The following is a 13,717-nucleotide window of genomic DNA, read 5'->3' on the forward strand; positions in this document are numbered from 1 at the left end:
TGCACAATAAGTGATTCAAAAGACAATTATGTTACATATTACTTGTTCCTTTTATAATGACACGAGTAGTATCCAGGGTTGCTCTATAGTTACAGAAAGGCTTTAAGGGAAAAATCCACATTCAAGCCATGTGGTTGCAAGGCATTCAAACGGGTGATCCATTGGGCTTCCCTACGCTTTAATATTTTTTGTCTATTACCACCCCGACGGGTTGCCGGTATATGATCCAAAATCATAAAGCGTAGTTGTTGCAATGTATGGCCTGCCTCCAGAAAATGTCTCTCCACAGGAAGATCTAAACGCTCCTTGCGTATTGAAGATTTATGGTTATTCAACCGTATACGACATTCGTTGGTAGTCTCACCTACATATATATATAGGGACAGGGACACTGTAGGGCATAAATGACATGGTCCGTTTTGCAAGTCGTATAGTACCTGAGTTTGTACCTGCGATTGGTGTTGGGGTGGACAAATACATCACCCTTGATCATAAGATTGCAGCTCTCACACCCTAAGCATGGATAGCTGCCTGGTTTTAGGGTAGATGATAAATCCAGTTTATCCCTCAGACAATCAGCTTGTACCAGTTTGTCCTTAAGGCTCGTTGCTCTTCTGTATGAAAGAAGGGGGGGGATCTCAAAATCGTGACGTCATTATGGTAATTAGCTATTACTCCCCAGTGTTTCCGGATAATTTTAGCTATGTTTTGGCTCTGTTCATTAAATGTGGATATGAGGGGGATACGGTCCATTGTCAATTTCTTCCTAGCGTTCGTCCTTTGTCCCTCCTGTTTAACTTGCATAATGCTCTTTCTGACAAGTTTTTTAGGGTACCCTCTTCTGACGAACCTGTCTCCCATTTCCTCCAGTCTAGAGTCAATCTTTGTCATTTCATCCACGATCCTACATACTCTCAATAACTGGCTTCTGGGCAGGGACTCAATCATTCTCCTAGGATGCAAACTGTCAAATCTGAGCAAATTGTTCTTATCTGTGGGTTTCAAATAAATATCGGTCGCCAAGTCGCCACCTTTGACATAAACCCATGTATCTAGAAATTGTACACCAGTGGTAGAACTAGTCATGGTAAATTTGATGTTGGCGTCAATGTCATTCATATAGTCAAAAAATTCCCCTAACTCATCCTGTGTACCAGTCCAAATCAAAAAAATATCGTCTATGTATCTCCACCACCCGAGCAACTTGCTCTGGTGGTGGGACACATAGACGTAGGTTTCCTCCAGGTCAGCCATGACTATGTTGGCATAGGTCGGTGCCATATTCGACCCCATGGCCGTACCTTTCACTTGAACAAAAAAACTGTCCTGAAAAACAAAATAATTACAGGTCAGCAGTATCTCCAATAGGTCAGTCACAAACTCCCTCCCCTCACTCGTGTAGTAAGACTCCTGTAACACCTTCTTCACACTCCGCAGTCCCTTCTCATGGTCAATGCAAGTGTATAAACTGGTCACGTCAAAGGATGCGAGGATACAATCTGTTGGAATGGTAACCCGTCTAATTTTGTCCAAAAAAATCGTCCGTGTCTCGTATGTATGACCTAGTATTCACTGCATACTGTCTCAATATCTTATCTACAAAGATGGCTGCTGGGCTAAAAATTGAGTCACAACCGGACACTATAGGTCTCCCAGGCGGATGTGTCGTGGTGATGGGGTAATCTGGCAGAAGAAAATCATGTAACTGTTCATCAATGATATCACAGGCAAAAGCATCGTCAACAAGTAACTTCAACCTCTGAAAGAAAATGTTTTTAGGGTCACTAGAGACTTCTCTATACACATTAGTATCGCTAACCTGTCTCAGGATCTCATTTACATATTTATCTTTGTCCATGACAACCACCGCTCCCCCCTTGTCGGCGGGTTTGATTACGATGTTATCATTGCATGATAAGCTATGTAATGCGTCCATTTGTTTTTTTGAAAAAAATTGGAACTACCTCTATGTTCACACTCTAATGTAGATTTCAGTGTTTCAATATCACGTTTCACCATGGTAGTAAACATATTCACTGCATCAGAAGAGGTTGGGGGACAAAAGTCACTCTTATTAGATAAACCCCAATCTTTTAACCGCAATTCAGGTAAATTTGGTCTATCCCTAGCTGAAGCATCAGTTTTAGTGGAAAACCAAATTTTTAAATTGATGTTCCTAACTAACATTTGGACATCAACCTCCAATTGCAACCAATCAATCTTTGATGTAGGACAAAAAAGAGACCATGGTTAAGCACATCTAATTCATCATCATTAAGAGTGTGAGAGGAGATATTTACCACTAGAGATGAATCATTTCTTTCAGAGTCCATTATGCTTTTTTCGACACCTTGCCCTTCCTGGTCGTGATGCCGATGTTGCTGTTTTCTTCTGCCACCCCTCCTGATGCACCTCCGCTTTCTGTCGCTTCCATCTTGTCTTGGTCTAAAAAAACAGCATGCTCTTTTTTTCTTTTTATCAGTGACTTTAGGGGCGGCTTTCTTCCGTTGTTTATCATCACGTTTTCCATCCTTTTGCCATTCATATACAAATCCGGTCTTATAGTCCTCACAATCACGGTGCCATTTCTGTCTCTTTAGTTCTTCCTGTTCCTTTTTTATACTTATCCAGGTTGACTTTAAAGGGGTAGTGCACCAAAAATTTTTTCTTTCAAATCAACTGCTGCCATGAAGTGCCAGAGATTTGTAATTTACTTCTATTAAAAAATCTCAAGCCTTCCAGTACTTATCAGCTGCTGTACGCCCAGCAGGAAGTGGTATTATTTCCAGTCTGGAGAGCAGGAGAGGTTTTCTATGGGGATTTGCTCCTTCTCTGGACAGTTCCTGACATGGACAGAGGAGGCAACAGAGAGCACTGTGTCAGACAGGAAAGAAAACACCACTTCCTGCTGGACACACAGCAGCTGATAAGTACTGGAAGGCTTGAGATTTCTTAATAGAAGTAAATTACAAATCTGTGGCACTTCATGGCAGCAGTTGATTTGAAAGAAAAAAAAAATTGTGCACTACCCCTTTAACTCTGTCCTTATATTTTTTGAACTTCTTCTGGCCCCATAACATCAGTTAGGGCTCCTTCACTCAATTCTAATTTTTGTTCGATTTGTGTAATTTCCTGTTGCAGATATTCAATGTTTAATAATACCAGATCCAAGGCATATTTATTGGTCAGTCCTTCAAAACGTGTACAAAATTCCTTGTTTCTTGGAAAAAGATTAGGTCTCAAATGGGGGCATAATCCCCTCGGAATCATTTTAGTTTGATAATAGTTGCTCAATAGTGATAAATGAAAGTCCAATGTAATCAATCTCTTTGAATCAGCCTCATAGGCCCGTTTGGTATCCAGTTTAGATTAAACACTCAAATACGCTCTATCTCTGAGGCGTCCACTTAGGATACGGCTCACATCGTCATTGGTAAAGGAATATGTGACGGTGATAAATCAACAGAATCCATTATAATAAACTCACGTGCTCATAATAATATACACCTTCACTTTATTCCTGGAGTGCCGTCTCTTCCCTTTCTACATATATATATATACTATCTATCTATCTATATATATATATATATATATATATATATATATATATATATATATATATATGTGTGTGTGTATATATATATATATATATATATATATATATATATATATATATATATATATATATATATATATTTTAGATAGATAGATAGTGTGTGTGTATGTATGTACATATATTTATATTATAATCCAAAGATGAAGTGGGACATCCAACGTACATTGGATGAGCTGTAGAATCTGTTGGTGCTATTCAAATAAATATTTATTAGTAAAAAAGATTTTAGTAAGATTTCGTAGCTATGTTATTAGCATGCACAGATTGGCCCAGATTTATTAATGTGTCTCAGCCAGAATTTCGGCTGAAAAAGTGTCGCAAAGGACTTTTCTCCCCATTTATTATGCATTTTAAACACTTTTATGCCACTTTTAGACACTTTTCTGCCTGGTACAGAAAAGGGGCAGGATTTATGCAAAAATGGTGCTAAGATTGTCTAGTCTAAGTTTGCACTTAGACAATGACAGTAAATGTGGGCTTATAAATGTTTTACAATATAAAACAATATGAATATTAACGTTAGAGAAATGGAAAATCAGTAGCATGTCACATTTTTAGCTTTTCTTTTTTATACCAGGAAAATATACATTTAAATATGTAAATTCTAAAATGTTATTTGAATCATTTGGAAACATTAAGGGAAAAGGTATACTTGTAGCCAAACAGTGAGTTTTTATTCTATTTAGCAGATACACCTTTTGTATATTTCCATAAATGTTAAAATATTGGTTATAGTGACCCTTCTAGCTGAGAGAGAGTGACAAATGATTGCAGAATTCACCATGGAAACAAGCTGCAGCAGCCTGTTTTTTTTGCAGAGTTTTTCATCCAAATCTCATTTCTGAAAATCTGTGTCCAGAGTGCCTGTGAAGAGAATTAATAGTAGGTCTGCTTCTGATTATCATCATTTTTTTGGGATTTAGACTTAAAAGTATAAGAAAAACATGGGCACTTTCTTCCAGAAACAGCACCACTCTTGTCCTCACTTAGGTTGTGGTTTTGCAGCTTAGTTCCATTGATGTGAATGAAGCTGTATTGTCATACCACACACAACCTGAGGACACACAATAAAAGTAGCTGTGTTTTTTTTATTATTATTATTATTATTATTATTATTATTATTATTATTATTATTATTATTATTATTAACCCTTTTTAAGGCTTAGAAATGTATTAAATCCAGATCACACTGAGAAATGAAAATGTGTATTCCTTTTGGACTAGTTTCTTTTAAATGGACCTTACTTTCTGTTATTGTTTCTTGTAGACTATCAAGTCATGCCGTCCTATGACCAACAACGCAGGACGTCTCTTCCACTACAGAATTACAGTTTCTCCACCAACAAATTTCTTGGTAAGTATGTCCAATGTTATTACCTTTGAAACTTTTTTCTACAATATGTTTTTAGTTTTCCTCCAGGTCTTCTAAACCTTTATCAAGCAACAATTTCTGACAGCCCTATACACTTGCCCTATCAACTGCTTTATATACAGAAAAATTCTGGCAGGTCCATCTGAACCCAAGTGTGCAGCATTTGATTAGCAGTTGTTGAAGAAGTTGGATGCAGCCCTATGGGGTCCTGGAAAACATAAAAGCAGCCTGTGGTTGTATCCATTTGCAACCAGTGGTATTCAAATACTGCACGCCTGGGTTCACTCATCTCTGGTATTCACCCAATAATAGGAGTAGCACTAAAATACTACATATTCTAAAATCATAAATAAGCTCATCTTTATTTACTGGACATAGTATTAATTAAAAAGCACAGAAGATGGTAAGTCTGCAAGCTTGAATGAACCACCTGTGTGTTTGCAGACTTTGTTCATATGTTTAATCTAATTTTATTGAAATGTTTCAGTCATGTAGCAAAGTGAAAAAAAAATACCAAAAAGGGACATACAGCAATGAAACAACAATCATGTTCTTAAAACCAAAGCATCATAGAAGGGAGCATAAAGGGGGACAGGTTGGGTGCAGTGGTTGCTAAAAGGCTCAGGGCGCAGAATGCAAGTTAACAACAACATTTAACATTACATTACATTTAACATGTAATAATACATTACCAAATACTAAGGGCATGGCAATGTGAGAACATAGGGGAAGGAGGCAAGAGAAAAAGGGGGGAAAAAAGGGGGGTAAGTCTTCAAGTCGGTAACAGGTAAATGGTATAAAGTAGTGCAGGGCATGAATACCATCAAAATGGCAGTATGTGGTTATTTTCTTTGGCAATGCAGGCATCTTATAGTAGAGTAGAATGGCCTTAGACCTGTAGTTTCTGAGAGGGAAACTGATAACTCACTGAGGTAGATAAACGGCAAAGCTGGAGGTAGATGAGGAGTAAGGATTAATCTTTCAAAATAAAAGCATGTACAAAAGACAAAAAGTGGGAGATGAGCTGGGATAAACTCTCATGTCCCTTTAGGGTGGTTCCAAGCCTAGGTTTATGATCAGGGGAGTCAGTGTAGGATGGGAGTACATTATAGGTCATCCAGCACAGGGATGTCTGGGTGCTTATTGCAGAAGGCCTCCGAGGGTCAGCTCTTCAAAAAGTGATAAAGTCTACAGTCGTCATTGTAGGTCAAGTGGAAACGTGAATCCTCATGGAGTAAATGGAAATGGGATATCAATGACCTCAGTCTGGATAAATCAACTTTGAAATTAGAGAGGCAGCCAAAACTGTCAAATTCATGCAGGATCGAAGGGAAGGAAGTACAGCGTTGTTGGCAGATAGTTCTGGTTTATTAATTAGGGGTTAAACTGGAGACTTTGCACACTGGGGTTGCAGCGTAGAGCCGCGGGCAAAAGCTCCATAAGCAGCATATAGAAGTGGGGACATAAGATGGACTTATTCATGATTTATTGATCCTGTTTACTCTTTGGTGCTATATTTCATTTCATATGGCCAGAAGTTATAAATAAAAGTGTCTTTGGTTTAAATGAAATTCCTATTTTTATTTGTCATTGCTTTTGAATCCCAGACTTCAGAACACATGACAGCCCTTTATGACACACTTGTCTAATTCTTCGACAGTGCAAACTTAGGCCTTATTCTCACGTCCTGTGTTTCACAGATGGCACAGACGTAGAAGACCTGTAGTGGAATCCCCCCCACACACGGCACCATCTACAATATGATGCTGGAACTGTTGAAACTCTATCAATCTGTGTGGCACTGTAATGAATTTTTCATGTGGCTGTGTCATTACAGCGCTGGGGATTCTACTACAGGCCTTTCCCGTCCTTAAAACACGGACATTGGGGAAGAAGGCCTTAAACTGACAATCTTTAAATGCGATGGATTATCACAGTGTATAGGCTGTTTGATCAATCTGGCGTATCTGAAGTTTGTCTAGACTAAATTTGATCAAATTTATTGATGCATTTAGGCCATGCCCCTTTTTTAGACCCAGGTGAAAAGGTGACTAAAACTCCCAATGAATGTGCTGAATGTTCTGTAAGACAGCTCTGATAAATCCATGTAGCTCACCATGCTCACATTACGACTGGCTATAATGCTGGAAAATACCTGTGTCAATGTGAAAGGTAATGTAGATCATAGAAAAAAAAAAAGGACACATTTGGTCAGCTCTGCTAGAACACCATTCACACTAGGCAGGAGCACGTTGCTATGGCTGAAGTTGCAAACACACAAGTTTTAAAAGCCGACCCCCCCCCTTTCCCCCCCAACTGCCCAAAAAAACCTTCCACATAAATAATGAGGCTCTTGGTTACCATTTGAAAATGGTGTAAACTACCCCACCACGTTACGGTGGCCTCATACACAGGGCAGTCCTACACTGTACTATGGCCTCTCCATGGCATGAAATACACCTATGCTCTGGACATGCAAGATCTGTCTTATACCGGCACAAGTAATTACACCACTTGGGTGGGATAGGTGGAGTGCACGACCAAGTAGAGGCAGCCACTCCCCCATCTGGAACACAGAAAAAAAAAGGACAAATTTGGTCAGCTCTGCTAGAACACCATTCACACTAGGCAGGAGCACGTTGCTATGGCTGAAGTTGCAAACACACAAAAACACAAACTAAATTGCGGTGAGCTGTTGCATTTTTTTGTGTATTAATGTAGATCATAATTTGGATCCACTTTATGTACTACATTACCTAGGCAGGGCATATATTTCTCAGGTGCTCCAGTCAGAGTAGCCGGCTTAGGGTACCATGGTCCTAGCAGTCCTGTTTGGAAACCTGACAAAGGCCATTGATCAATGCATGATTGTCTATTTTAAGCAGGAAAGCGATGGATCAAGTGACAAGTAAGCAATTCTTAGTGTAGTTTTATTGGCTAACAAACCACACATGACAAGTAAAGCTGGAGTGTCCTGGGCACTGAAATCCATGCCACATTTGGATGCTATGAAATGATGTTTTAATAATGAACTTAGAAAATGGTAACCCTTAGTATTGCTTAGTAGACCTACACGCCCCTTCATATTTCATAAAGCCGCAGAATCTCATGAAAACTGCTATTGCACTGTAACAACTAGTTTCCTCTACTCATTTCTAATGCCCTGTAGATAGGCTAAAGGGGTAATCACCCTTATTTACATATCTATGGGCTGAATGGTATATAATAATGTATGTGTCTGAGAGTCTGGAGCAAAAAAAAATGACATTTCAGCTGCCATTTTCTGCATAACTTTGTGGATCATTTGGTCAGTCCTGTATTTGAATGCAAAAAAAAAAGTAACTGGAAGCGAGTTTGCAGTGTTTAAAGGCCCCTGTGCTTCCTGGGTAATGGATGTCTTTACTTCATATTCCCCAATATAAATGTAATCAAGCGCTGAGAGTTATGACTTTCCACCCACACAGCGGCAACAGTTAGATGTCTGCAGGGTTTTTATTTAGTTGCTGATGCAGTATAAAAGGCTTTTCCTCCTGACTTTGACTTCTGATGCTCAATCCTATTGTGAATTATGAGCTACACAGAGTATTTGTGCATGCATCAATGGAGTTAAATTCCCCACGTTCAATTCAGAAGTTAACAGGTTTCTTGGGTGTGCATAAAAAAAGATTGATGAATTCCGCCCTGTTTTTTTTTTTGTTTTTTTTTGCTTTTATTTATTTATTTTTGTGGTGATTTGTTTGTTGTCTGCAAATTGGCAACCGAAATGAACTTTCCCAATTATCTCCGGTGTTGTTTGCACACTAATTTATGCGCCCATCCTTCCTAATGATTTGTTGATATATAGCAAACAGGTTAAAGCGGAATTAGCATTTGCGGACAAGGCTTTATTTTGCTTTTGCTGCTCCTTAATTAACCTTTCTGCTGCCTGGAGGCAGATGTTGGCAGCACACTGCCTCTGCATTAGACACTCTGTCGGTCACTTACTCCTTTCTCTTGATCCTTGGCCCAGAGTCTGGGCATCCAGATCACCTGGAAATACGCCTGAAACTTTTATGGATGCATTAAGCATAAATATTGCGAGCTAGAAGCGACTGATTAACATGTTTTACAATTCTTTGCCTTTCCTCTTAGACAGCCTCCTGCCAAAAAATAAAATTCTATGAAGACACCTTGAGTAATGAACACTAAAGAGCACAGAACAGCTTTATCACAATCTGCTGTTTTCTCCTTTTTGTTTTAGACTGACCGGCCAACTGTTGTAGAGTATGATGATCATGAATACATCTTTGAAGGTTTTTCTATGTTCTCTCATTCTCCACTCACCAGCGTAAGTGTCTCTTATTTACATACACCTTAAAAAAGTCATTGACTGCTGCAGTATGTGTCCGGATTATATGTATTTTATTAGAATTTATTTAGAACTGTGCTATATTTTTTAAGTTTGATTAAAAATAATGAGTACACAGTATACTTGCTGTTTTTAGAAAGGGGGTTGAGGAAAGTTTTCTTTGGGGGAATGAGCAGTGGAAATGAGAAATGTTATTACTCACAGAGCCTATGACCTATTTTAGAGAATATGACTAAAATAGGATTTCTAACTTAAGATATAAAGTATATAACCAAGGTAACACTGTCTGTAAAGTACCAATCATTTCAACAACATTCATGCTTTGAGACAGAAATGGTGAGATATTGGGGATGAGTCTGAACTCACGTACCCTTACTGGCATGATCTCCTGATATTTGTACCCAGCATGTCAGAATGTCAGTATGTAATGCAAAAAGTAAGTAAGTTTACAAATTAACAATAGTTTTCCCCTAAATAATGGTTCACAGTGTCTCCAGCATTTTGTCTTTTGGAACTATTATTTTATAGTGACTTGGTGCATGCTGTAAACCTCGAAGGGGTAATCCCAGCAAATGTTCTTTGAATTATGTGCATGCTGTTAAAGGGAACAAATCATGAGAAATATAATCTCCTATATAATAATATAGAAAAATAAGCTCCTATATGCCCCCAGCACTGTTTCCGGGCATAAAAGCAAACACTATGAGTGTTACTTATATGTCCCGAAAAAGTACTTTGTAAAACCTACTAGTCACTGCTAGTGGGGGCATCTGCACTCGCGGACAGCCCCTCTGTGATACAATGGCTCCTATACACTGTCGTTCCCGGAAACAGTGCTGGGTGGAATCTTTACATACTAAATAGATGTCTCAGTCCTCCTAGTGATCACTAGTGCTAACTAGACAGTCCCTCCCTGTGTAGTATGTAGTAGCTGTGCACGGCCCAGACTCTGCACTGAATGCTCCTCCCCTTTATGCTTTGAGTGACAGTTGTTATAGGGCCCTGGATGGCTGCAGAAGATGTCAATCAGAGCAGTAGGAGGAATGGGTGGACTGCGTTCAGTACTTTGAGCCTTGTGTACACAGGAAAGGACTGCCCAGATGGCATTTACATTCACAGCATTAGGACGATTAAAACATATTCTCCTCAGTCATACAAATGGCATACTTTACCCCATCTGTATGGGTCAAAACTACTGGCACACTCCTTTTAAGCTTTATCTTGGGAGGGCTGCTTTTCCTGGATGAAAATCTGGATTCTCTATTTTTCAATTTTTTTTATTCGGCAAAAAATCATCGGTTTTGAATCCATATTGTGTTCTGTATTTCTATCCGTTTTTTTTGCGGATCTGCAAAAAAAGGTGTAGTGAAGAAAAAAGAGGGAATGGCAAAAATTAGTGCCTGCGCCTTATATTCAGGAGACAGGGCAGTCCAACACTGTCAGACTCCCCTGACTCCTTCCCTGATGGTCCGGAAGGCTGCATCAGCTGTGCAGTCCTCTCCCTTCTCATGTCGGTACTGATCAGTGAGATCAGTGCCCGGCAGGAGAGAAATCGGGAGGGGATATGCATGGCAACCTACTGAAGGACCTTCGGAAGCTGAAGGACCTTCGATGATGTCACAGTCATGTGACTCAAATCCCTCAGGTTCTCCACTCCTGCAGGTCCTACACTGTATTATAACTAAAGAGCAGCAGAGTTATGTGTGTTACAACATTGTGTGTGTGCCTGTGGATATGTTTGTACAGCTGAGTGTGTGTGTATGGGTGTGTATGATACAGCAGAGCTGAGTGTGTATGGTTTAGCAGAGCTGAGTGTGTATGATACAGCAGAGCTGAGTGTGTGTTGTGCATGCAGCAGCTGTGTATGTGTAGATACAAGGCACTGTCATTTTAATAAACTTTGACCCCTTTACTGCATTATCCCCTTCATTACCTTAGTTTAGTTTAGTTTAATTAGCATGAAATATTTTTTTCCTGTTTTCAGTGGTACAAATCAGGGGTGCGTCTTATAGACAGGTGCGTCTTATAAAGAGGAAAATACGGTACTTAGTTGTTTTGTAACAAGAAAAATACAGTTTTAAAGGAGAAGTCCGGCGAAAATTATTTTTTTTATATGTTATTACTTATGGAAAGTTATACAATTTTCTAATGTACATTAATTATGGGAAATGCTCATATACTGCTATTTCCCTTAATTTAGTGTATCAGGAAGTGTTAGAATTATCTCTGAAGCAGTGACGTCACGACCAACGGTGTAATTCCTATGGAGTGTCCAGCAGGGGGCGCTCTATATATATAGAAGTCAATGAGTACCATTGACTTCTATATATAGTGCGCCCCTGCTGGACACTCCATAGGAATTACAGTGTATGTAATGTAATGTAATGCACTGTACTGTTGTGACTTTATGAATACATTTATGGAATACTTTGGGGAGCAAGTGTCCTTGCTCCCCAAAGTATCCCATAAATGTATTCAATGAATACATTTGCAGGGCACCGAGCAGGGAGGGAGAGAGGTGCCATCTACCTCCCCCCTCCCTGCTCGGTGCTGGGAACATATACAAAGTACTACTCCCCCATTATCTGCAGATAATGGGGGAGTAGTACCTGTGCTATCCCTATCACCGCCCGCGCCGCCACTCACACAGGGGCTGCTATTCATCACGCCGCTGATTCCCCGCCGCCCGCGCCGCTCCTAACTACCCGCCCGCTCGCTCGCCCGCCCCGTTCCTGGCCGCCGCTCTCTGCTCATGCCGGCCGCGTCAGCCCACCCTCACCCCGGCCGGGAGCACGGCGCTTCCTGGTGTCCCCGGCCGGGGTGGGGGCGGGCTGACGCGGCCGGCATGAGCAGAGAGCGGCGGCCAGGAACGGGGCGGGCGAGCGAGCGGGCGGGTAGTTAGGAGCGGCGCGGGCGGCGGGGAATCAGCGGCGCGATCGTAAGTTTGATGCCGGGAGGAGGAGGAGGAGGGGGAGCGGCGGGGGGCATGAATAGCAGCCCCTGTGTGAGCGGCGGCGCGGGCGGTGATAGGGATAGCAAAAGGTACTACTCCCCCATTATCTGCAGATAATGGGGGAGTAGTACTTTGTATATGTTCCCAGCACCGAGCAGGGAGGGAGGGGGGAGGTAGATGGCACCTCTCTCCCTCCCTGCTCGGTGCCCTGCAAATGTATTCATTGAATACATTTATGGGATACTTTGGGGAGCAAGGACACTTGTTCCCCAAAGTATTCCATAAATGTATTCATAAAGTCACAACAGTACAGTGCATTACATTACATTACATACACTGTAATTCCTATGGAGTGTCCAGCAGGGGCGCACTAGATATAGAAGTCAATGGTACTCATTGACTTCTATATATAGAGCGCCCCCTGCTGGACACTCCATAGAAATTACACCGTTGGTCGTGACGTCACTGCTTCAGAGATAATTCTAACACTTCCTGATACACTAAATTAAGGGAAATAGCAGTATATGAGCATTTCCCATAATTAATGTACATTAGAAAATTGTATAACTTTCCATAAGTAATAACATATAAAAAAATAATTTTCGCCGGACTTCTCCTTTAAGGATTCTGTCTATTGTACGATTTGGGTTCCTTTCTTCTTGATCTTTTATTGCGGCAGTTTTGCCTCCGTTTCTTTCTTTAATTATTTTTGAAAGCATAGCAATTCATTTCTGAAGTGGTTTATATAGTTCTAGAATCATATTAGAAAAATGTCTTTATATTTATAGCTCTTGCTAATTATTATCTTAGGAGTTTTTTTTTATTTTATTTTATCTTTTTATTGCCGATTGAATTGTTTAGTGATTCGGTATCTAATATAATCCATTTTTCTATTTTGTTTTGCAATTTCTAGTTTAGTTGAACAATCCATATTCGGATTTATGGATGAGGAATTAACATGCACTCATAACTGTTTGGTACTGAGATGTTCAGTAATGGAAACTTAAAGTGACACTGTCACCCCCAATAATCATTTTTCAATCTTTACAGGTGTGTGTAACCCGCCTATATCTCTCTGCATACCTGTAATTATTATTCTGTTTCATGAGGTGGCTTTGCCTGAAATTGTAATTTGGCCGAGCATCTTCTAGCGCCACTGGGCGGGGCTTGGTCCCTAAAGCACCACATAGCCCCGCCCATTACAGCGCCGTTGACCCCGCTCCGTTTTGGGGCCTCCTTGACGTGCGCGTCCACATGTCCCGCCGTCTTCCGCGTGCGGGAGCGTCATGTGGCGCGCAGGCGCAGAAGGTGACCGCCGGGTCACCCACAGCCGGGCTGTGCGTGCGGTCGGGCAGCCCGCCGATTACCCCGGCCGCACCGTCCCTTGTTGTTTGGGACTCTCCGGAGGCCTCGCTGCGGCTGTGAAAC

General features: G+C 40.7%; 1 protein-coding gene across 2 annotated transcripts in view; it reads left to right on the forward strand.

The window, feature by feature from the left end:
• Positions 1–13,717, forward strand: part of DROSHA (drosha ribonuclease III) — a 214,898-nt gene that overhangs the window by 27,002 nt on the left and 174,179 nt on the right. For both annotated transcript variants that reach the window (XM_069958135.1, XM_069958134.1), the window contains exons 8-9: positions 4,884–4,970; positions 9,229–9,315. In XM_069958135.1, the coding sequence (XP_069814236.1) occupies positions 4,884–4,970; positions 9,229–9,315 (174 nt within the window). The remainder of the gene's footprint in view (positions 1–4,883; positions 4,971–9,228; positions 9,316–13,717) is intronic.

Source organism: Dendropsophus ebraccatus, chromosome 2 (assembly GCF_027789765.1).
Source record: "Dendropsophus ebraccatus isolate aDenEbr1 chromosome 2, aDenEbr1.pat, whole genome shotgun sequence".
NCBI classification, from domain to species: domain Eukaryota; kingdom Metazoa; phylum Chordata; class Amphibia; order Anura; family Hylidae; genus Dendropsophus; species Dendropsophus ebraccatus.